Source organism: Aethalodelphis obliquidens, unplaced genomic scaffold (genome assembly GCF_003676395.1).
Source record: "Aethalodelphis obliquidens isolate GAN/ISIS:26980383/991018 unplaced genomic scaffold, ASM367639v1 scaffold14, whole genome shotgun sequence".
Taxonomy (NCBI): Eukaryota; Metazoa; Chordata; class Mammalia; order Artiodactyla; family Delphinidae; genus Aethalodelphis; species Aethalodelphis obliquidens.
In genome coordinates, this window is record NW_020837958.1 from 3,930,421 (window position 1) to 3,954,836 (window position 24,416).

At 37.3% G+C, this 24,416-nt stretch overlaps 1 protein-coding gene across 27 annotated transcripts in view; it reads left to right on the top strand.

Annotated features, from left to right (window-relative positions):
• Window positions 1-24,416, top strand: part of PHF21A (PHD finger protein 21A) — a 194,100-nt gene that overhangs the window by 43,481 nt on the left and 126,203 nt on the right. For 19 of the 27 annotated variants that reach the window (XM_027114887.1, XM_027114886.1, XM_027114885.1 and 16 more), the window contains one exon: window positions 476-562. In XM_027114887.1, the coding sequence (XP_026970688.1) occupies window positions 476-562 (87 nt within the window). The remainder of the gene's footprint in view (window positions 1-475; window positions 563-24,416) is intronic. The other 8 variants (XM_027114902.1, XM_027114898.1, XM_027114905.1 and 5 more) reach the window with 1 other exon arrangement.

Below are 24,416 nucleotides of genomic sequence, written 5' to 3' on the forward strand. Positions count from 1 at the left end.
TGTAGTGTTTAAGGCAGTTGCAGCACTGACAGCTTTTCAAATCTAGGCTAAAATAACAAATGTACTCTACTAAATAAGGGAGAGGGCAAGCAGAGAAAAACCTTTTTTTTTTTTTTACTGATAATGCCGTTAAGCATGCAGTGTGTTCATACTTACAACTGATTAGTGGAGCTTTAGGTTTTCTGTCAACTGTTACTTCTTATGAAGAATAACTATTTTAGTAGAAAGGAGTAGTATTACAGTACAAAACGCTGAAATATAAAACTTCTTGCAGTTGCAAAGGAGCTTACCCCTGTTCTAGTGTTAGCAACCTACATTTAGGATCTATGCACTGGGTGGTGGTAATATGACTACAGTTTAATGCATGACAAATATGATTGGCTAAATGCTTAAGATTGCTTCATCATTTGTAATACAGTTTGCATAAAGTCATCTTGCTACTCTTCTGTTAACAAATGAAATATCTTCCTCACAGATATTTTTTCTTTCCAATCAGAATGCTGATTTAAAGAAACAGCTTCATGAACTTCAAGCCAAAATCACAGCTTTGAGTGAGAAACAGGTAGGGGAAAAAGGAGGGGGGGCATATTTTTAACATTGTGTTCTAAAGATATGTCTGCTCGAGGCTTCTAGGAGAACTGCTATTTTTCCTCATGTGTGAAAATAAGTGTGGGCAGCCAGACTCAGTTTTAATTTTGTTTGAGATCTGTTTATCTATTTTTATTTTTGGTTGAAGTCAGTCTCTAGAGTACCCCATGGGTATATGTTACTGGCGAATATCTAAAAGCAGGGTGGCAGGCTGCTGTTAACTGTGTTAATTAAACTCTATAGTTTACCCATAGAGGATAGGGGCAGAGAAAGTTAGTGGGAGTATGTGATAGAGAATCTTAGAGTTACTGGATGTGCCTTGTTACCTGTTTTAAAGGCTTGAGGTGACACTGAACTTAACGTGGAGTGGTTGTAAGTAGATTGCTCTAAGTGTAGATCTCCCATTCTGATTATTGTCATTCCTTTATGTTAATCTTTGTTAGATATTGACCTACTATTATGTGAAAAAACTTTGGTGGAGCCTTGTTAGATATATTCTATATAGGACAGAAAAAGAACATCTTGCTTTTTTTCCCAGGGACATCTGGAAAGTGTTCTTTGGAATTTCTTGTATAATGACCTCCACTTCGCCAATTCAGGCAGCTCCTGCCACCAGGTGGAGTGTGACAATTGATAGAGCTATAAGTAAATGTCTGTGGTAATCTGACAAAGCATTTGTTTTCTTGTTCCTTCCCTACCACTCTCCCTCTGGTTAAAAGGGGTGGTTTTGGAGTAGATGAATGTGTGAACCAAAATGATGAGGTGATTTGCAATTGATAGTTTATACTAGTGATATCTTATTGAAGATTTTTAGCTATATAGTTCTCAGTTATTGATTTTTGTGTTTTTTTTTAAACTTTTATTTAGTGAAATAATAGCAATGAGAGTAATTTATTCCTGGAGATTCCTGACTGTGTTTATATTATGTATTGTATTGTGTTTTCATTTAACTAAGGGGAGAAATAAATTTTGAGAACTATGTGGAATAGATACGAATCATTAATGTTTCAGAATAGAATCTTTTTCCAAGCTTAGTGAACAATTGCTTTTTTCTTCCCTCTCCTATTCTAATGCTTCTGCATTCCCCCATCTTGCCTTCTTCAGAAATAAGAGGTATTTTAGATTATGGAATTGCCAAACTAAAATTGGGAGGAGGTAACATGGTGGAGAACAATTTGTAAGGAAAAATATAAACAGAGTTTGTTAGACGTATTTGGCTCTGAAAGTGATTCATTTCTCTAAAGTCAAAATGATGTGTGTTAGTGAAAATGTTCTAGCTTTAAAATTCTGTTAGCACTGAGCCTCCTTAAAATTTCAGGGTTAGTTTGACAAGATGCCAATGAATGAGTCACTTTTGCTGAAAAATTCACGTGTTCTAGCAGGGAAAGAAGGTGAGAACTGATTAGTGGAGTAGGGGATAGGGGATGTTATCACAAAGTTAAGACAACCTAAGGCTACATTTGGGGAAAATGGGGCAATTGTAAAAAATGTACATTTATTTGAAATTTTTATGAGAACTGATGTAAAGATTTGGTTTATTTCTGTAACTTTTTATTCTTTAATGTTTTTTCTGCTAGGTACCTCACTTAATAGAACATTGCAACCATTTATGTTTAGTAAGATTTTTCATCAAGTGGCAAACTCTGTCATCTGAACTAAGTTTGGATTTTAGAACCTAGACTTTTAAAAAATGCGTGTAGCATCAGGAAAATCTTAGGTATACAAAGTAAAGAAAGCTAGTGTCAGAAACTAAAATGCAGTCTTGGCAGTTTTTAAAGTATTTGCTTAACTGTTGAAACAACCTTTTTGATAGAACAGAATATGTATCATTTTTAGGTAGGATAGTACTTGAAGGAAGCACAGCTATAAAATTCAAAAGCTTGTCCTTCCTCAGACCTATTTCCAACATGAAACACTGATAATTTTGTTTAAAATAGTTTTATTTTAGAACAAACTCCCAATGCTGTATGCCCAGCTTTTTGTTTTTCCTTCTCAAAAGATCTACTTAGCCTCTGGCAAAACTTACTGATTTTCCTTCTACTTTAATAACTGAAATCTGAATTACCTTACTCGCATGACTAATAATTTAATATTAAGTTTTTGGTTATGAGAAAAAATTTAAATACAGAAAAGTTCAAAGAATGTCATATTCAAGAACTAACAGCTATTAACCCTTTGTCATATTTGTTTCCGTTCTTTTTCTATATGCATTTTTCTATAATCATTGTTCCAAATCCACTTTAAAACTTAATTATAGAAATAATAAAAGCATATGTTCCCTTATTATGCTTTATTAAAAAATAAAACATTGCAGATAGTCACCGATTCTAACAGTAGGCACTTGTTAGTTCTTATTTGTTATTGCTACCTCAGTCTTTGATACTTATTCTGTTTCTTCCTCAAGACTAATTACAAAATGGTGCACTCCATTTCGGAAAATATAGTCTTTATTAAGCATCCTTCATGGCTAAAACTCAGTGAATTTGAATGAATTCTTGTTAGATAGTTCCAGTGCTTCAACCCATAATTTGAGATTTCTGAACAGAAGCTCCCCATGGCAGTTTTTGAAGTCATCTTCTTGACCCACAGGGCTTTAATCTGTGGTTGACGGGTTTTTTTCTAAACGTTAAAAGTATATTTATATATTTATTTATTTGGCTGCATCAGGTCCTAGTTGCGGCATGCAGGATCTTTAGTTGCGGCTAGTGGGATCTAGTTCCCTGACCCGGGCTCGAACCCGGGCCCCCTGCATTGGGAGCATGGAGTCTTAGCCACTGGACCACCAGGGAAGTCCTTGTGGTTGACAGTTTTAACCCAGACTTGATTAGCTAAATAAATTATATGTTATATAGCCATTAAAAATCATGGTTTCAAAAATGTTTTAATGACATAGGAATGCACTTATGGTAAAATAAATGAAAAAGCACATGCAACTTCATATGCATTACAATTCCATTTTTGTGTGTTGTGTGTATATGTGTATGTAGGCATATCAGCATATAAAAACAGCGTCATTATAAAATGTTGTTGCAAAGTGATGATTTACAGGTAGTTTATTTTTTCTTTATAGTCTTATGTATATTTGCTACATTCTCCACAATAAATACGCTTCCTTTTTATAATCAGAAATAGACAAGAAACAATTATTAAAAAAAAATTTTAACACCAAATTCTTGTCTTTTCCAGGGAGGATTAGCATTTAAAAATCTAATGACATTCTCCTTATGGTTTATGAACACTCTAATCAGAGAATCCAACTATTTTAAACACTAGTAGTACTGAAGTGTAGCAGCAACTGTTAATTTCTTTAATAGCATTTGTTCTCATTCTGCACCTCTCCCCTCTCATTTTTGACATGTATATGTGGTCTTTTGCTTGTCATAATGGATATTCTGATATTGGAGCCAATGCACTTACTTGCTTTAGTGCTCTGCTTTCATTCTGATTCATTCATTGTAGAAGCAATCTTAACATCCCAGTTTGTTGCTTATTCCTGCTGAGATTCAGGCTTAGGCCATAGTAGTTTCATCTTTGATTTCCCCCGCCTTGAGGGGTTTGCCACCCCACCTCCCTTCACCTGGTGCTCTCCTGGCCAGGCATTAGGTAGGTTGCAACTTAAAAGTTACTTCCTCAGAGGACCTATCCCTGAAACCCCTTGCTCCTGTCAAAACCAACAGTTTCTATTATAATCTCTCATTGAACCCTTCATCTTTCCTTCATAGCTGTGCCATTTAGGATTAGGTTCAGCTGTGGATGACTGAAAACCCAAAATGAAAATGACTTAAACAAGGTAGAATTTTATCTGTCTCATGTGAAAGCTCTGTAGGTGTAATAAGGCTGGTGACAGTGGTTCCACAGTGCCAGGGAACCCAGGCTCCTCCTATTCTATCGCTCTGCCATTCTCAGCATGAAGCTTCCACATCATAGTCCAAAATAGCTGCTCCATCTGGTAAGAAGGGGGAAAGCAAGCCCTTTATTTTTAAGGATGTTTACTGGAAGTTGCATGCCTCACTTCCAATTAGATCCCATTGGTCAGAACTTGGTTGCATGGCCCCAAGTAGGAGCAGGGAATGCTGGGAAGTATAGTCCATTCCAGGTGGCCATGGGCCAATAAAATTCAGTGAGCAAGTACTGAGCAAGAAGGGGGAAATAAATACTGGGGATAATTAGCAATTTCTACCACAATAGTTTATCACAATTTGTGATTACATATATATGATTATTATTTTTTAATATCTGTCTTCCTCACTAGACTGTTTCAAGAAGTCAGGGAACATACTTATTTACTTCTTTATTCCAAGTACAGTATCTAGCATAAAATAATATTTAGCACAGAAAATCATTTGTACTTCTTAAAAGAATTATTTTATCTACCTGATCTTTTTCTCTACTTGTAGATATTTTTTAAACAGTGCATCTTGCTTTTTATACTTTTTAAACTTAAATATTATGAACATTATCATACATTTTTGTGTGTTCTTTAAGAACGTAATTCTTTTTTCTTCTTCAGTTTTATTTAATTTAAGTAATTAATTTATTTTTGCTGCACTGGGTCTTAGTTGTGGCACGCGGGATCTTTGTTGCGGCATGTGGGATCTTTTAGTTGCGGCATGCGGGCTCTTAGTTGCGGCATGCAAACTGTTAGTTGTGGCATGCATGCGGGATCTAGTTCCCCGACCAGGGATCGCACCCGGGCCCCCCTGCATTGGGAGCGTGGAGTCTTAACCCCCTGGACCACCAGGGAAGTCCCAAGAACATAATTTTTAAGAACTTTAAATATTTAATAGTCTGGCTAGATCATAACTTATTTAACTATTCACACTATTGTTTGATGATAGAATGTTTTCAGTTTTTTGTTGTTTATAAATGTTGCTATGATAAATTCACCCTAAATATGTGAATCTGTTCTCTCTAATTGCCCCAGGATACATTCTCAGGTGTGAGATTATTGGGTGTATTGGTCAGCTATTGCCATAACAGTTCTGCATAACAAACCAGTGTTTTATTGAGTTACAACACTAAGGGTTTATTTTCACACTGGGTCTAGATCCTCCTCATCTAGGCTGGGCTTGGCCAGGCAAATCTACTTCAGTTTGTGGGTTGGTTGGCCTGCCTCAGGCTGTAGGTTGGGTTAGATCTCCTCTAAATGTGTTTGTCCTGAGGCCTATCATGAAGGGGCAGCAACTACCTGGGGCATAGTCATATATCATGGTTTATCACCAGAGTGTAAGAAATAAGCCAAACTACCAGAACATGTTTTAAGCCTCTGCTGGTATCAAGTCTCATTAGCCGAAACAAACCATGTGGCCAACCCTTGCAAAATTACATGACAAAGGGTGTGAATGTATAATTTTATGACAGAGAGAATATGAAGAGTTGAAAGCAATAATCCATCTACCATTCTTGGTCAAAGTGTATAAAAAGCTTTTACAATATTAAAAAAAAAACTTTTATTACTTATTTCTAAATAGTCTCCAGAAAAGGCTGTATCAGATTAACAGCATATATGGGAGTAAATAAGTCTTCCCCAAGAGATACCTTAGCGGGGGCCACTAACGGGGAAGCACTTTGCTGATTTGGAAAATGGATTAATATGTATCTGATGCTTACCTGAAGGTATATTTTTCATGCCATTTGTCCATGGTACAAATATTCCATAGAATTACCTTTTGATTTTGGGTTTTGTTTTTCTTTCACTCTTTCCTCTATTTTTCTTAATCCTTTTGAGAGAGGTAGACCCCGTCATAGTCTTTGGTCTTTGCTCCTGGTTTGCTTTTCTGACTCTGTGTTTAAAAATCATAGTCTCTATTCCTTACAGATTGCTCAACGTAATACAAGATGAAATACTTTTCTGGGTTTAATAAATAGTTGCCGTTCATGGAACCATTCTCATTTAAAATTTGAACATATTTTGGTAAAGTAGATTCTGAAGCCTTTGGGAGAGAAGTTTCTGTTTCTGCCATAACTAATTATGTTTCCGATACATAGAACAACATAATTTAAGCTAAGTAGGTGACTTGAACAGTGGACTGGGGGGGGCGGGGGGGGCAGGGGGACATTGAGAGTTTGATTCTGTTCCTTACTCTGTCACAGACTTGTTGATAAGATTTTGAGTTATTAAGTAATTTAATACGTCTGTTGCCTTAGTTATGAAATGTTTGAATAATGCCTTTTAAGAGTTAATGAACATGTATCGAGTGCACTGAATATTTTTGGAGGTAAGTTCTATTTAAATTGAAATTGTTAGCTTTGGTCATGGTGGTTAACTTCATCTCATATGTAATACCTTCGTCTTATAAGTAAAGTACTACTTTTTTAAGGAGCTTAGAACATTTCACATTTAACTCAGTCATGAGTACATCATTGTAATACATAAACTGGGACATGGACTATTTGTGACTTAGCCACGATTAGATAATTAATTGTATCAGATTCACAACTAGAATCCAGATCACTGTACTATTTGTTCGGTTTTCTTTAGTAAATTATATTCTTAAATTACTCTGTGGACCTTTATCACATATTTTTTGAAATAGGACATTAGGCACAATAATTACATTGCCTTTAAGCTCCATTGCCTTGGAGTCATGTAAGTAAATTAGTTCTTGTAGTTTCATACTGGTAACCTGATACATGACTGTCTCCAGCCTGATACCAGTAACCATAGAAAGTTACCCTCTCTCATTCATAACCAAACTAGTGTGATTGACATGTCACGTTAGAATTTAGAATTGTTATTTTCTTAGAGTTCCTTGAATTATAATGGGAGTCTGACCTCATCTTTATCTAAAGTTTAGGAGTTCCTAGGATTTAATCTAGTTCATCCCCTCCTGCACACCATTTATGTGAAACCATTGGTCCAAATGTTTGTTGAGTTTACTGACTCTTGTGTGCATATGTTCCTTCTCCCTTGCACCAAATACAGGAAATGTATTATTTCAAATTCCTCCTGGTGAAATCCTGTTGTCTTATAATAAACCAAGATGAGACGAATGAAGGGCTCAGAAATACAAGGCAGGAACATAAAGGTTCTGAAGATTGAAAGGTTGTCTGCCTTTGATGTGACTGTGGTTCCCACTGCTGCAATATCTCCTGGGTCTTTTTAACCTTTATTCTCAGAGTGCAGAATAAAGGCCGGTAGTTGTAATCTGCTGGTCAAAGATTTGATTATCTCTTTAAGATAGAAAAGCTTGATGAAGGAACTCATATTTTAATAATATTGTGCCATGTTACTGTAGGACATTTTACCTGAATATGGTGGAGGAAATCAAGTTAAGTGGGTGACTTGTACCAAGTGCAGCAGTCTGCTAGCTGAGTAGGTTAGAGTAATCTTCTCAGGTCATCCTAATCATTTATTTTTGGTGCTGGTAAGTACAATGACTTAAAAAATTCGGTTTGAAAGTTTTAATCCTCATCATCAGGTGTTGCATGTCTTGACACTGGGCTACTGGTATCTACTGTATTTATTTCCTCTTTACTCATCTCTTACTTAACAGAGAGCAATTGCTTCAAGCTATGAAAATCTAGTCAAAGCCCAAGTTTGTAGCCCTGTGTTTAGGGACTCTTCACTTTGACTCTTTGGAAAACGTTAATCTAATTCTTGGGTGGTAGGTGGTGTACACAACAAATGCTTAACAGGGCCTTAGCCAGTATAATTCTGACTCTACCTTTCCACTGTGTCAGTAAATTAATTTGTGCTTTTAAGTAATCAGTTCATTCTAATTTATTCCCTTCTCCCTGGGATCTGTGTTCTTTTCAAATTTCTTTATCGTTCTAAGATTCTGACTCATCTGTTTGTTCCACATCCGTTTGTTGAAAGTTTTCTGTGGTAAAAGGTATGGTCCTAGGCCCATGGGAGATGCTGAGAATGAAAACCTTACAGTGTTACTTCCCTGTGACTGGTCATCACCTAAAAGATGTGCAGGCTCATTAACCCTGACACCTTTGGCAACTCATTCTTCTTTTTTTTTTTTTTTTTGGCGGTATGCGGTCCTCTCACTGTTGTGGTCTCTCCAATTGTGGAGCACAGGCTCCGGACGCACAGGCTCCGGACGCGCAGGCTCAGTGGCCATTGGCTCCCGGGTCCAGCCGCTCCGCGGCATGTGGGATCCTCCCGGACTGGGGCACGAACCCGTGTCCCCTGCATTGGCAGGCACCACAGCGCCACCAGGGAAGCCCTGGCAACTCATTCTTGATCGCTTCTCTTGCATCCTTTCCTGCCATACATACCCCATAAGTTCCCTGATGTCACCTTTATTCACTGGAGTCTCTAAAGACTTCATGCGCTTGTACGTGCTGTTCTCTACAGCTGAAATTCTCTTTCCTCTTAGCCTGGTAAATTCCTGCTTATCCTTTAAAGACCCAGTTTAAGCAAAGATCCTCTAAAGCTTCCCTTGACTTTTGTCCACACTCCAGGCAGAGTTAGAGATCCGTCTTCTGTGTACTCATGGTGTTTATGTCTACCTCTCTTATTTGTACTTATTGTGTTGTATTGTAATTATATGTTTGTAAGCTCCCTCGAGGACAGGGAGTGTGTCTTGATCATGTTTGTACCCCCAAAGCCTAGATGGTGCATATGTAGGCAAGCATTTTTGAATGTATTAATTCATTATGCTTTCAAGAAGCTAGTAATCTAGTAAGGTGGCCCAGTATGTTGAAAGTCCATACTAAGAAATTTTACCATTAAAAGGAGATTTCCATTCAAATAGTTAAATTCCCCCTTTTTTTGGGAAAAAATATTCTCAATATTGTTTCCTACTTAATGCTTTAAGAACATTCAATAACGTTATTACCTCTGTTCCAATTCAGAGCAGCTTAATCATAGTTCCAGGAAAGGAAAACTTTTATGAAGTGAAGTAGCATAAACTAGTAAATGAGCCTGGGTCCAGCAATCTGGAAACGTAATATATCTAGAAACAGTGTCCTCTGCATCGTTGCTACATCACTTACCTCTTTCTGTAGTACCTCTTTAGGTTTCTTTTCCTGACCTTATAAAACATGCTTACATCCCTGGTATTCTTGTAAACAACAACAGAATTCCTTCCTTTGTTTCTTAATTTATTTCTGCCATTGTCCTATCTCTCTCTACCCTCCATCCCTTCATTATTAAACTTATTAAATTATTAAATATTATTCAACTCAGGCTGTATTTGGTACTACATTTTTTTTTTTTTAGTCCTGTATGAGCCCCACTGCAATCAGTTTCCATCTTCATTCTACTTTGTTGAGCTCACAGAAACTTCCAGTAACATAATTGCCAAATCTAAAGGAAGTTTTTCACACTTCATCTTACTTGAACTAACTGTAGCATTTCATATTAATGACCACTTTCTTCTTCAGAGAACCAAGAACCTTCCTTTCCTGGTTCTCCTTTTACCTCTTTGAATGCACCTGCTCAGTTTCCTTCTCAGACAGTTGTTCCTCAGCCTACCCTTTAAAAACTAATATTCTGTATGTATTTTATCCTTGTCTTCCTTTTCATCTTGCTCTGTTTTTCCCCTGTAGGTGATATCCTGCCTTAAACCACCTTAAACTGAGCCTTAAACCACCACTGAATGCCACTGACCTCTTTATTCCTCTTCTCCTCTCTTACCTGAGGTCCAGACAGATGTGTATTTTCAGCTTCTGCCTGCTAGATGTCCCAAAGCTCTATATTCTCCAAACAGAATCCTATATCCATCCCTCTTCAAATTCTACTTCTCCTTCTTTCCCTTTGTGGTTAGTGATACCCCATTCATCCAGTGGCCAGGCAGAAACCTGGAAATGATCGTGGACTTCTTCTCACTCTCCCTTGGTCTCTCATCCATAATTACGAAGTCCTCTTTATTCAGGCTCCTCAGCATTGCCCATACCCTCCTACTCCCTTTCCATGGCATTGCCTTGCATCCAGTTAGTATCTCTTATGATTCAACTTTTCCGCTATTTTCAGGATGATCTAAAGTAAAACCCTTGTATGTTGCTTTCCTGCTTGAGATCCTTCGGTCAGTAACTCACCTTCCCTTGTACTGTAGGGAAAAGTCCAAACTCCTTATGATGGCTCAGAAAACCCCTCATTATCTTGTCCATGCCTGCCTCTTCACCGAACTCATACATACCTTTTCCTCCAGACTTCCACATACTTAGTTTTCTTGGTTATGCTCCATTGTTTCTTTGACCTGGGATGTTCTTTCCCATATTCTTTGCTTAGAGCAAACCTGGAGTTACCTTCTACCCTTTGACCCAGTAAGCTAATTTTTAGGACCTTATGGTTCAGAAATAGCCACACAAAAATTGAAAACAACTACAAATAAATCAGGGTGCAATTAGCAAGTAATACATAAGAGCTGTATATGCATATTATGAGGTACTTAACTGAATAGAAAGATGAATGGAAGGTGAAAAAAGCAAATTATAAAACAGATGTACAATATGATTCATTATTTAAAATACAAAATATTTAAAAACCATGTTTGTATATATGCATTCATGGTCATTTATATTTGGAAATACATGGGAAAACTCTAGAATTATTTACGTGGAGCTGTTAACAGTGATTGCCTCTAAGAAGTGGGATTCAGAAGAGGTGACTGAGGACGCTGGCACTTTTAACCTTGTATATTCTTTTTAAATTTGTTTTTAAAATATTGAAATATAGTATAAATACAAAAACTACACATATATGTATATATTTATATATATGTACATCCGGCTCAAATATATTTTTACAAACTGAAACACCCAGGTAACTAGCACCCGTATCAGTATCAGAACATTACCATCACCACAGAAACGGTCATGTGCTTTCTTCAACTCACTACCGCCCTCCACCAGAGAAACCACTATTGTGACTTCTAACAAGCTAGGTTAATTTTGCCTATATGAAATCAAATAGGGTGTACTATTTTCTGTCTGGCTTATTTTGTTCAACATAATGTTTGTGAGGTTATATGTGTTTCTTTGGAACTATTTTTTAAAAACTTTAAAAAATAATTATAGAGTCACAGGAAGTTGTCTTCTGAAATTTTAAATCACTGAAGAATAAAAGTTTGTCATCTCCTGGATATACCCACCCTGAAGTCTCTTGGCATTGTTAAATGTGTTCTCTTGTGAATTGATAGTTCGTTGCTCTGTTGCTTTTATCACATTTCACTAATTATTTGTTTGTATGCTTATCTCCCTTCCGGATTGTGAGTCCCTCAGTACTGTGTTCCTTTCATCCTTAAAATCCAGTGTATACCTAGTGCTTCACACACAGTGATACTTAAACAACACTTGTCAAAGAAAAGCAGTACATTCTAGTCTGTGTGTTCTAGCCTGTGTGTATTTACTGGTCTTGCCTATTGAATTTCTCTGAACTGATTTCCTCATCTGTAATATGGGCATTATAATTGCATCAGTTCCTATACTTTTAGCTGCATGTAACTGAGCATCCAACTAAAAGTGGCTAAAATAATAAGTGGACTTACTGATTCACCTAATAAGAAGTTGCTAGAGTTTTCCAGTTCAGCATCTCAGCAACACCATCAGAACACATGTTCTGGTCATCTTTCTGCTTTCTCACCCTTAGTGAGTCAGCAAACATTGCTTGTTGTCACAGGATTGCTGCTGCAGCTCCAGGCTTTACATCCTCCCGGTTCTTCTTCTATGTCTCTTCTTAAGAGCAAGGAAAAACTTAATTAGAAGTCATTCAACAGACTTTGCATCTCATTGACTACAGTTTTGTCACATGCCAATGTCTAAAGTAGTGACTGGCAGGAATAGTGGGGTCCAAGACTGATTTATATCCTGGAGCTGAGGATTCGCCTCTCAAACATTTGGACACTAGATACACAAACGAAATTAGTTTTTGTTAGCAAGGAAACAGAAGAGATGGAAAATAATGGATTTGAAAAGGCAATCAGCAAAGTCTCTCTCCATCTGTAACAGTTTTCTCTACTAATGTAAGTTAAGTATAATGTATATTTGAAAGATGTGTGAGGCCTTAGTGCTTGTTACTGGTTTTGTGGATTGTTTTAGAAAGGTTTCCCTTTGCCACCCTACCTAGCAGCAACCTGTTTTAGGGCAAGGAATGCAAAGTAATTTTGCTGTTCGCTAAAGTAGTATATTATTGTAAGGTTAAATCTAATACAGAAAATAATGTAATTTATTTCAAATGTGAACTATAAATTATTTTAAAGTTTTTTGATATTTAAAAATTAAAAAATTGTAAACAATCACTGTCAGGTTATTAATATTAATACTCCATGCCTTTGAAGCATAGCAGCCTGATATCCCTTGGTTAACAATACCTTCACACACCTGCATTATTCAGGAAAGCCGGAGTTTATCAAACCCAATGGTATTCATGGATTTCAGGTTTTTAAAAGGTTGAACACTGTAAATGACAGGCCAAATCACAGATTCCTTCATTTCCTTTTTTTTAAACAGAGAACCAGACAGGAAAAAGAAGCTTGCTCTTGAGCTACCATTGTCTTCATACGGTAGCTGGTTAGATGAGAGGCTGCCCTGCAAAATTATCTTTACAGAAGACAAGTTCCCCAGAGTTGATGTATTCTAAGTTCAGGAAACAAATGTTTGTGTGAATCAGCAGGGATTGGGTAAATTCTCTCATACTAGCTCTGTCTGAAAATGACAGAGTGATTATTAGTTTCTGTCATAAGCACCAAATATTCCTTTGCTCTGAAAAATGAGGCCCTAGAAATCAACTGTTATGTTTAATTTGTCACCTTTTCTCCCACTCCCACTTCCATCACCTTTTAAAAAAACCTCTCTTGCTTTTGCCAAAATAAATTATATCATTTTGACCAAGAAGAACACTAAAGGTAGAGATCAGTTCTGAAGTTACCTCTCCTATGAGCAGTGAATGATTATTGCTGATCTCGTTTTATCTAGGGCTTCTGTCACCTAATACAGTGATTGGAGAAGAAATAAACACCGCCTTTCCTATGGAGTCAAGAGGCACAGATAAACTCACCCTGAAATGTTGTATTTCCTGAAGGAAAAGAATTGAGTAAAATTGGGGAGTGTATTAATCGACAGAAATTGAAATTCGTTTTTCTGAGTGTGCCTCATTTATTACAGATTGTAGAAGTTGGTCGTGAATTTAAGACAGATTTATGAAGATTTTGAGTTAATCCATCACTTTCTTTTAATTAAGAATGAGGTAGCAGTCTTTTTTTTTTTTTAACATATTATTCAGAAGTTCACCTCTTCCATTGGATGTTTATTTGATTTTTTTCATCTGGAGTGAAATTTCGAGACTATTACACCCAAAACCCCCAACTGAAGTCAAGGTAGACAAAAGTAACAGAAGTCATTTGTAAACATCTGTCATATAAACTTCTGAAGACACATACTTTTTACTCTGATTTCTGTTTATCCCAGATGTGAGTTCATCAGATGCGACAGTGTTTGCAAATTGTCAGAGGTACTGCCCCTGAGCCTCATATGCTGTTAATAGCTGATAAGGTTATCTACAACTTATAAAATTTCCAGTATCCCCTCTCCGTGACTTGCTTTCCTCTTTTTACTTGATTAATTGTCTCCTTTAGGTATAAAGCGTTTTATAGCCATGACTTCTGAAGAGAAATTGATCAGTTCTTCAAAGATGGAAAGACCAGTATGGTTCTGTAGAGCAGGGATCAGCAAGCTATGGGCTCAGATCTGGCCGGTACCTGGGCCAAATCTGGCCTGCTGCCTGATTACGTGAATGTTGTCAGAATACAACCACAAATCTTTCGTTTGCATATTGTCTCTGGCTGCTTTTAGGCTACGATGGCAAAATTGAGTAGCTGCAACAAAGACCAGGCCATTTATAGAAAAAGTTTGCCAACTTGAGAGAAATTTAACCAGAGAGGCACTTGACTTAGAGATAGTAGGCGCAGTATAACAGTATAGAGAGGAGTGAGTGCCACACTGGAAACAGTATACATACTGAATAATGAAAAGGCCCTCTTACATACATACATGCCAGCCCCACAGTTTTCAGTTCATTTTTAAGCACCTCATTTTTTTAAAAGCCACTTTTATTTTGGATTATTTTTTCTCCCTCCCTCCTGCTCCCTCTCCCTCTCTCTCATAATTTTTGAAGCATAATTAATATAAAATAAACTGTGCACATTTTTTAAAGAGTATAATTTTTGATGGGGTGAAACCATCACTATAATCAAGATAATGAACATGTCCATTACCTCTAAAGGTTTCCTGTGTCCCTTAGCAATCCCTCTCTTCCTCCCCTACTTTCCCAGCCCTGTCCCCAGGCAAACATTGGTCTGCTTTTTACCACTATAAATTAAGTTTATACATTTTATTTTATTTCAGTTTTTTTTAACATGCATCATTTTATTTTAATTTTTTGGCCGCACTGTGCGGCATACAGAATCTTAGTTCCCCGACCAGGGATCGAATCCGTGCCCCCTGCAGATGAAGTGCAGAGTCTTAACCATTGGACCTCCAGGGAAGTCCCAGGTTATACATTTTAGAATTTTAATAAATGTATTTATACAGTATATACTCTTTGGGATTTTTTTTTCCCACTTTTTAGCTATTAGAAATAAAGTTACTATGAGCATTCATATACAGGTCTTTGTGTAGAGATAGCTTTCATGTCTCTTAGGTAAATACTTAGGTGTGGCTCCAGTGGTATGGTATGTATATTTTTAACATTTTAAAGAAACTGTCAAAATGTTTGCAAAGTGGTTGTACCATTTTACATTCCCATCAGCAGTGCATGAGAATTCTAGTTGCTCTGCATCCTTGGCCTTTTATTCTTAAATATGAACATAACAGCCAAGAATCCCAGCCATTTAAGGGAAGCCACTAACATGAAAGTCAAAACAGATCCAGAGAACTGGAAGGGACAATTCAAAATAACTATAACTTTAGATCCTCTGATCAGTAAGAGAAGGTATTGCATCTCTGAAACAAGAACAGGATGCTAGGAATAAAGGAACAATTAGAGAAGGAAATGAATTTTTTTTTTGAAGTATAGTCGATCTACAGTGTTGTGTTAGTTTCAGGTTTACCAAAAAGAATTCTTGATAATAAAAAATGAAAGGTTTAGAAGATGAAATTGGAGCAGTCTTTCAATAAATAGATGAAGAGACAAAGGGATGGATGGTGGAAGAGAGAAATTTTCAAGGATCAATCCAAAAGGTCTAATGCCTGACTAATAGAAATTCTAAGACAAGAGAACAGAAAATGGAGAAGAGAAAATCATCCAATAATGAATACAAGGAAATTTCTCAGAACTGGAGAGCATATATTCCAGATTAGTAAGAGTTTACTGAGTGCCTAAAACTATGAGTTAAAAAAGACCCATACCCCCCATACCAAGGCACATCACTGTGAAACTTCTGAAAGACAGTGTGAATAAAAGATCCTAAATGCTTTCTCAAAGGGGAAAAAACAACAACAACAAACAGTTGTGAACAAGGATTGGGAATTGGATGTCATCACACTTCTCAGCAGCAGTACAGGAAGCTAGAATTCAGTGTAATGATGCTTTTGAAAAGTTGTAATTTCCCATGTAGAATTCTATACCCATCCCAACTCTTGATGATCAAGTCTGAGGGTAGAATAGAGACATTGTGGACATGCAAGATTACAAACCTACCTCCCATGCACCCTTTTGAGGAAGCTACTGAAGGATGTTCTCCATCAAAACAAGAAAATAAACCAATAAAGATGAAGACATGGATCCAGAAAACAGGGAATCCAAAACAAAAGAGAGATGAAGAAAATCTCCTATTTGAGGAAGGAAAAACTCAGATGACTGTTTACAATAGGTTTAGAGAACAAACAGTTTAGGTTGAACAGGAGGATGGAGGACTCTAGGAAAGATGTAGCCAAGAAAAAAAGGGACTGATAGATGATATGATGTGTTTTGAGCCATTATTTAGAGATGTTTTATAGCTTCTTTAGAGAGTATGGGGAAGAATGAATGATAGTAGTATAGAAAACCAAGCAAATGACAAAGCAAGGCATTTTTAGTTTCAGGAATAACAAAATGTCCAAAAAATAAGTATAACTGTAGTATTGATCGTTTCACCAATTAATGTTACTTACATGATTCTAATAATAATAAACCTTAAAATGGATTTAACTAAAAATTGTGATATGACTGCAGTGGGAGTAGGGAGTGGGAAGAGGGAAGGTAGTAGTACAACTAGATTTCAGTTATCTGTAGTAGAAATTCAGCAGGTAATGATTAAAGTGAAAAATCAAATCACAATGAATATATATGTTTTTTAAGATTTTTTTTTGACATGGACCATTTTTAAAGTCTTTATTGAATTTGTTACAATATTGCTTCAGTTTTATGTTTTGGTTTTTTGGCCGCAAGGCATGTGGGATCTTAGCTCCCTAACCAGGGATCCAACCCACACCCCCTACATTGGAAGGTGAAGTCTCAACTATGGGACTGCCAGGGAAGTCCCCACAATGAATATATATTTTAAAATAAGACAGAAGAAGGAATCTCTAAGAGAAGTGAAAGTGGTTTCCTGAAAGGAGTAGGACTAGAGAGTTGGAGAGGGTTGGTACAAGGGACTGCTGTTTTTATTATGTCTTGTAGTATTATTTTTTAAACCTGTATTACTTCAATTAAAAACTAAATAGAAAAATGAAAGACTGGACTTATTAGATAAGATGTTTATTAGCCTTTGTGGGATTACCCTGGACTCCTGAGGTAGGTCATCTGCTGACTAAGGCTTTGGCCTCCCACCCATTCCAGACAGTGTTAGGAACTCTGCTCGGGCCTATTTAATTCTTCCTTTTCACTTTTATTAGTATAAGCCACAAGGTGACTCCAAAGTTTGGTTAAGGCTTTCCTTAGGAGTCTACAGGAGAGACAAACTGGCCTTTTTAGTTGGTTGCTCTTCTTTTCTGGGTGGAGAATAGATTTAGGCTCTAATAATAATAAAACATATAAAAGCATGGTACTACTCATAAGTTTAGCTCCATAGGATATAATGTCCCTTTTGCCCTTAAAGTGATACGTTATGGTGCTGTAGTCAAAGCCCCCAAACTGTAAACTCCACGAGGGCCAGGCATTTTCACTTGGTTTGTTCGCCGATTTACTGGCTCTCGGTATTTAATGTGCTGGATGAAATTCTACCTTGAATGTAATGAAAAGCTTTAACGATCAGTTCATTTGGCAAATATTTATTGAGCACCTCCTATATGCCAGGCACCCTTTCAGATGCTGAGAGTACAGTTGACCCTTGATCAACATGAACTTCATGGATCCACTTACACGTGGATTTTTTTCAATAGTAAATACTTCAGTGCTGCATGATCTGTGGTTGGTTGAATCTGGATGCGGAAACCATGGATACAGAGGAACCACATACACAGAGGTGACTTTTAGGTGGGTCAGTGTACCAACCCCTGCGTTGTTCAAGGGTCAACTGTAATCAGTCCTGTAAGTCACAGCTTTTCTTTTAGTCCTGTGTTAGAAGTTTGACACGCTTCCAACTGCCCTTGAGAGTCTTAATCAGATTTCATTTTACTAATGTTAAAGCACACTTAAGCCTAGTTATAAAAAGGAAACACCCATAATGTTTCCTCTGTTGGGGATATCTATTCAGTTTTTTTCTAAGTGAGTGATAGGATGTTGTGAGGTTATGCTGCTTGACATCTTAGAATATTGACAGTTTATCCTTCCTCCTTCCCCCACCTCTGTGGTAGGGCAGTGGTAGAGTGCAGAGAGGTGTTTGGGCTGTGGGTCTCTTGCTTCTGTTTTCTGCAAGTTTAAGTGAGATCCTTCACATTTAACAAGACTTTCTCATAGGTGAGATGTTATAGTACTAGAGTTCTCCTTCAAGTTGGAAAATTATCTGACAGAAAACCCTTTGCAAAGTAGAAAAAGAGTTATGTTTTGAGTTTACATCGAAAACAGATTAGACTTTTTCCAGATAGTGCTTTGTACCTGTCAGTTAGGTTAGCAGGTCAGTCACCCAGTGACAAGCTTGAAAATGTGCTGTGCAAGCCTGGTGTTTTAGAGGAAAATTCCCCGAAGAATCATATTTTTATACTTTCTGCTCCGAGTTGGCTTTCACCTGAAAATCTGTTGCTTTTAAGCCAGGGTTAGTGGGTAGTGCCTTCTCATGAGACCCGATCTTGGTTTGGATGGGGCAGGCCTCCTTTAAGTGAACTAGGGCAAGCTCTAGAACAGCCCTACTACTGCCTGTTTGCACTAGTGAGACTCCTTGCTGCTGCTGGTTTTAGGATTTTAGTTGATTTCAGCTTGAGCCATATTATGGATGACATTTTTGTTTTCGGGGGGGTACGCGGGCCTCTCTCTGTTGTGGCCTCTCCCGTTGCGGAGCACAGGCTCCGGATGCGCAGGCTCAGTGGCCATGGCTCACGGGCCCAGTTGCTCCACAGCATGTGGGATCCTCCCAGACCGGGGCACGAACCCGTGTCCCCTGCATCAGCAGGCGGACTCTCAACCACTGCGCCACCAGGGAAGCCCTATGGATGACATTTTTAAAGAGACACCAAGTTCTCTCTTTTCTCTGTTCAGAAAGTACAACACGGAGAACAAAAAGTGTAAGCTTTCTTATGTATTATACTATATTATATATAATACTATATATAATTCAAGAAATTTCAACCTCTTCTGCAGTTTCTAAACCAGCATGCGTTCAGTGGGAGAATTAAGCCCTAATGCTCTTGGTATTCATTACATGTATTGAATTAATATTCCTGTGAGTCTAAAATGGTTCTATAGTTTCGTACTATTCTTGTGGTAATTGAGAAAATAGTCACAAAAATAAGTTAGTGTCCTGTAGTTCAAATGAGGAATCCTGGTTGAGAAAGGCTGTTCTAAAATGATAAGAAACCCTCTCCCATAAAACCCACAGACACCCAAAGATTATAGCTGTGTGAGTATGCAGTAATATGGCAGCTGCTTACGTCGTTTGAAGATGGGAAACAAAAAAGTCTCAAGCATTAGTAGCCTGGTGGCCATGATCTAGTGAAAATAAATACTCCGCTGTTTCCTGTAATCAAGTCCAATATGAACTTGAGGGAGATAAAACCCAGTTACGGTTTTCATGTAAATCAAAACAGATTAATAACAATAACATTTTTATTTTTTTGTGCTAACTTTTTGGTCTTTTCCAGCACTTTATCTTGATTTTTTTTTACTATGTTTAAAGCAAATAAAATCAGCTATCTTGATGAGATGTGGCACTTGATTAGTCTTTAAAATAGGTAAGTGAAAAGCCTGTCAGCTCAGCAAAAGGCGAAACTATTCTGTTTGTAAATAATGTAACTTTTATGGAACTGAGCCCTGGGGAGGAGGACAGCACATGGTTTGTTTAACACAAAGCACAAGGGTTCTGTAGCTAATCTTAACATTTCCCTGTCTAAAGGTCTTTTAAACAGGAGCATCTATGAAATTTACGTTGTGTTTTTGCAGCTAAATCCTGATTCCTTGATTAGGAGAGCCATTATTGGTGAAGTAAACACACAGGTTAAGAAACGCTCTGTGGGGCTTCCCTGGTGGCGCAGTGGTTGAGAGTCCGCCTGCCGATGCAGCGGACACGGGTTCATGCCCCGGTCCAGGAAGATCCCACATGCCGCGGAGCGGCTGGGCCCGTGAGCCATGGCCGCTGAGCCTGCGCATCTGGAGCCTGTGCTCCGCAACGGGAGAGGCCACAACAGTGAGAGGCCCATTTTGTGGACAATGAAGTGACATGTTCATCTTGAACAAGTTCAGATTCCTAGAAATTGACAGATTAACAAGTTTCTCCAGTCTCCTTTTAAAAAACATGTAATAAGGACCTGTTTTTTTTTTTTAAAAGTCCAGGTCCTTGTTTTAAAATCTTGACTGTGATACTGAGACCCAGGTTTACAGATCCTTAAAGTGAAAATTTACCTTTTGCCATTCTCATCACTTTCATATTTAACATAGAAATAATTTGTGTTAATTTGTCATAGATGCTGGCCCATAGAGCCCAAGCCAGTGAAAACGCAAAGTCTCTTTTGCTCTCAAAGTCTTCTGCCAGGTGACCCATGGAATAAAGTTGGAGTTACCAGCTTTGTTGGGAAAGGTTTAAATAAAAACAAGATTGCTGCTGCATTAAAAAAATTTTAACTAGTTCTCTTTATTCTTACACGATAAAATTCAAAATCTGAGGTCCCGTTACCTGGGAGTAGGAAGTGGGAATGCTGTAACTTTATTTTTAAAAAAGTTTCCATGGAAAACTTGTATATTTGAAAAGGTATCACATTAGCTATAAAGAAACAAGAATATTTAAAATTTCAAGACTTTCAGTAAAAGGTACATTGCAGAGCCTCCTGGTGGCAGCAGTTCTTTGTTACCAGAGTGTCCTCATTTGAGACACCTGACGAATGGGAGCTGATTCAGAATTAGCAAAGCAGACCTACTCTACTTGTCTGTATCCTTTTCAGGCTTTTACTACAAAGATTTTAAGTAAAATAATGTGCTGAGCATTTTTTTAATTGAAGTATAGTTGATTTAAAATGTTGTGTTAATTACTTCTGTACAGCAAAGTGATTCAGTTACACATATATATTAATACATTCTTTTTTTAAACATTCTTTTCCATTATGGTTTATCATAGGATATTGAATATAGTTCTGTGTGCTATATTGTTGTTTATCCATTCTATATATAGAAGCTTACGTCTGCTAACCCAAACCTCCCACTCTATCCCTCCCCCAACCCCCTGCCCCTTGGTAATCACCAGTCCATTCTCTATGTCTGTGATTCTTTTTCTTCTTTTTCCTAACATGTTTATTTATTTGGCTGCACTGGGTCTTAGTTGCGGCGCACTGGATCTTTGTTGCTGGTGTGGGTCTTCGTTGCAGCATGTGGGATCTTTAGTTGTAGCATTCGAACTCTTAGTTGTGGCATGTGGGATCTAGTTCCCCAACCAGGGATTGAACCCAGGACCCCTGCATTGGGGTGCGGAGTCTTAGCCACTGGACCACCAGGGAAGTCCCCTGTTTCTTTTTCATAGATAGTTTCATTTGTGTCATATTTTAGATTCCACATATAAATGATACCATATGGTATTTGTCTTTCTCTTTCTGACTTACTTCATTTAGTATAATAATCTCTAGTTACATCCATGTTGCTGCCAATGGCATTATTTCATTCTTTTTTATGGCTGAGTAGTATTCCATTGTATAGATGTACCACATCTTCTTTATCCATTCATTTGTTGATGGACATTTCGGTTGTTTCCATGTCTTGGCTATTGTGAATAGTGCTGCTGTGAACGTAGGGGTGCATGTATCTTTTTGAATTACAGTTTTGTCCAGATATATGCCCAGGAGTGGGATTGCTGGATCATATGGTAATTCTATTTTTAGTTTTCTGAGGAACCTCCACACTGTTTTCCACAGTGGCTTGTGCTGAGCATTTTTAAAATTCGGGTTTTAGGTTCATCTATTTTATTTTAAACGGATTCCCTAAATAGTTAACTTATAAATGCCTTACATATGAATTAGGGAAGCCGGATGTATTGTTAGGGTGTTTTGTATTAAAGATTCCATGACTCCTGCTGCCTGTACACCTGATGCTTCTCTGATGGTGCATTTTTCAGACCTGGTGATACTTTTTGTTGGGTCTCAGTTCAGATCATCTACTAATTGAAGGGATGAATTGAATGCTGTAGGGAATTGGAAAGGTCAGTGGGAAGAACCCTGTGGCTAGCATTTGTGTAACAGTAAAAGCTCAGAAAAGTTTCCACTGACTGACTGGCTTAACTGTCACTCTTTACGCCCTCTGTGCCTGTGACCGGTAGGTTGCTGTCTAGGGTACTCATACATGTCTCCCATCAGTTGTGGAATGATTATCAAGAATGAGTTGTGTTTGTTCCCCAACCTGTTTATGCTGTTTGTTCTCATTATTGTAATGATGTAATTCAGCTGTTACATAAACGAATGACTTATGAACACCAAGTTACATGCTTTGGAAAGAGTTGATAAAGGTGAGTTAGTAAAAAATTGCTGCCTAGTTATGTGTGGGTAAGACAACTGTAAAAGATTGAGGTAAATTATTAATGTCCAGAAGGATTCTACGTTCTCATTGCTTTAAAGTTCTTAAGTTCTCAGTATAATTGTTTTTTTTCAGCATCTTTATTGGAGTATAATTGCTTTACAATGGTGTGTTAGTTTGTGCTTTATAACAAAGTATATCAGCTATACATATACATATATCCCCATATCTCCTCCCTCTTGCATCTCCCTCCCACCCTCCCTATCCCACCCCGCTAGGTGGTCACAAAGCACCGAGCTGATCTCTCACTGTAATTTGAAAGCTAAAAGTGGATATGGTGGAGGACGAATTATGGTTATGATTTATGAAAGAAAGACATATGGACACTCTTGAATATGTAGACCCATACACACAAGAGGCCTGGTCCTATGTTACAAGATTAGTAAGTGAATGTTCATTTAAGTTAAAATAAAATGCTTAGGTAGGTGTATCAAATTTTTATGATTTACTCATTTATATGACTTTTTTCCGTTACCTGAACAATTACTGGTCCTGATCATTATTGATTTAAGAGAGCTTCTACTGTATTTCTTCAACCTACTAAAAATGAGGTAGACTTTTCAGCTTTTAATTCATTCACTCACAAATATTTATGGAGAACCTATTACGTGCCAGGCATTTTACTTGGCCTCAGCGCAAAACGAGGCCGATAGGGTTTCTCTTCTTAAGGAGCTTATCTTCTAGTGGCATTTTGGTGAATGTATAGTGATTAAAATAGTAATGATTTTTCTCAACAGTTATAGAATAGTTATCAAAATAAAATCTAGTCTTTGTTTTGAAGGCCAAAGCCACATCTACCTGCAGACTAGTGGTTCTCAACCCTAGCTTGAACCCTAGAATAAATAGCCTGAGGAGCTTTTGAAAATGCTGTGTCTAGGGCCCCATCTTAGACCAATTGGGTTAGAATCTCTGGGAGTGGGACCCAGACATACAGAGATGTGCAGGAGAAGCAAGTTGAGTTTAGTTCAAAGTGTTTGATATTGCCCAAACTAAATCTGATAACCCTATGCCAGTTTGATATAGCTTTTTTATTCCTGAATCCTCTGGGGACAAATCTATATGGTGTTGGTTTGTCAGAGTTAATAATTTATTTGAATCTTCCTAGAGAAGAAACTATCATATTAATAATCTGACTTTTCAGCTTTTTCTTGTAGAGAAGAAATTTTTAAGAAAGACAATGAGTTGGTTGGAATTCTTCTTTGACTTTTCTCTATAGTTAGAAGTGTGTAATTTTTACCAAGGTATTTTAGCCTTCAGAAACATGTGAGAAATCTTGAGAAAAGCATCGTATCTTTTATTTGCTTCAAAATATTAATGTTCAGCTTATATGAACACTTACATGAAACACTGGTTAAGGTTAGGAAATGCTGAGCCATGGGGTTCCTTTTACCAGTCATAGCATGTAGTTATAATTTTACGTATGATGAACAAAAACTAATTGATGTCAAAGGTATTTAAAAAGTCTTGAAGTAAAACTTCCTCTTAAGAATGATTTCGTTCATAATTAATCTTTAGGCCCGGAAACTTTGCAAGTTGAAAGTGTAGTGCATTCATTATTTTTCTTCGTAGCTCTTGAAAATATAGTTGTGCTTTTCTTGCTTATTTTCCCACTTATATCACTCAAAAGAGGACCAGAAGTTAGTACTTTTACTTTTGGGTATTTGTTTCACTAATAATCCTTTGACATTGATGTTTTGTAGATCAGATACATTCTTACAGAAAGTTTCTTACTCTTTATGTATCCATAAGGGATGTGATCTGGTGTTCTGTGAAACCAAGGATTTATCAGGACATTACAAAAAATTCCAAAATA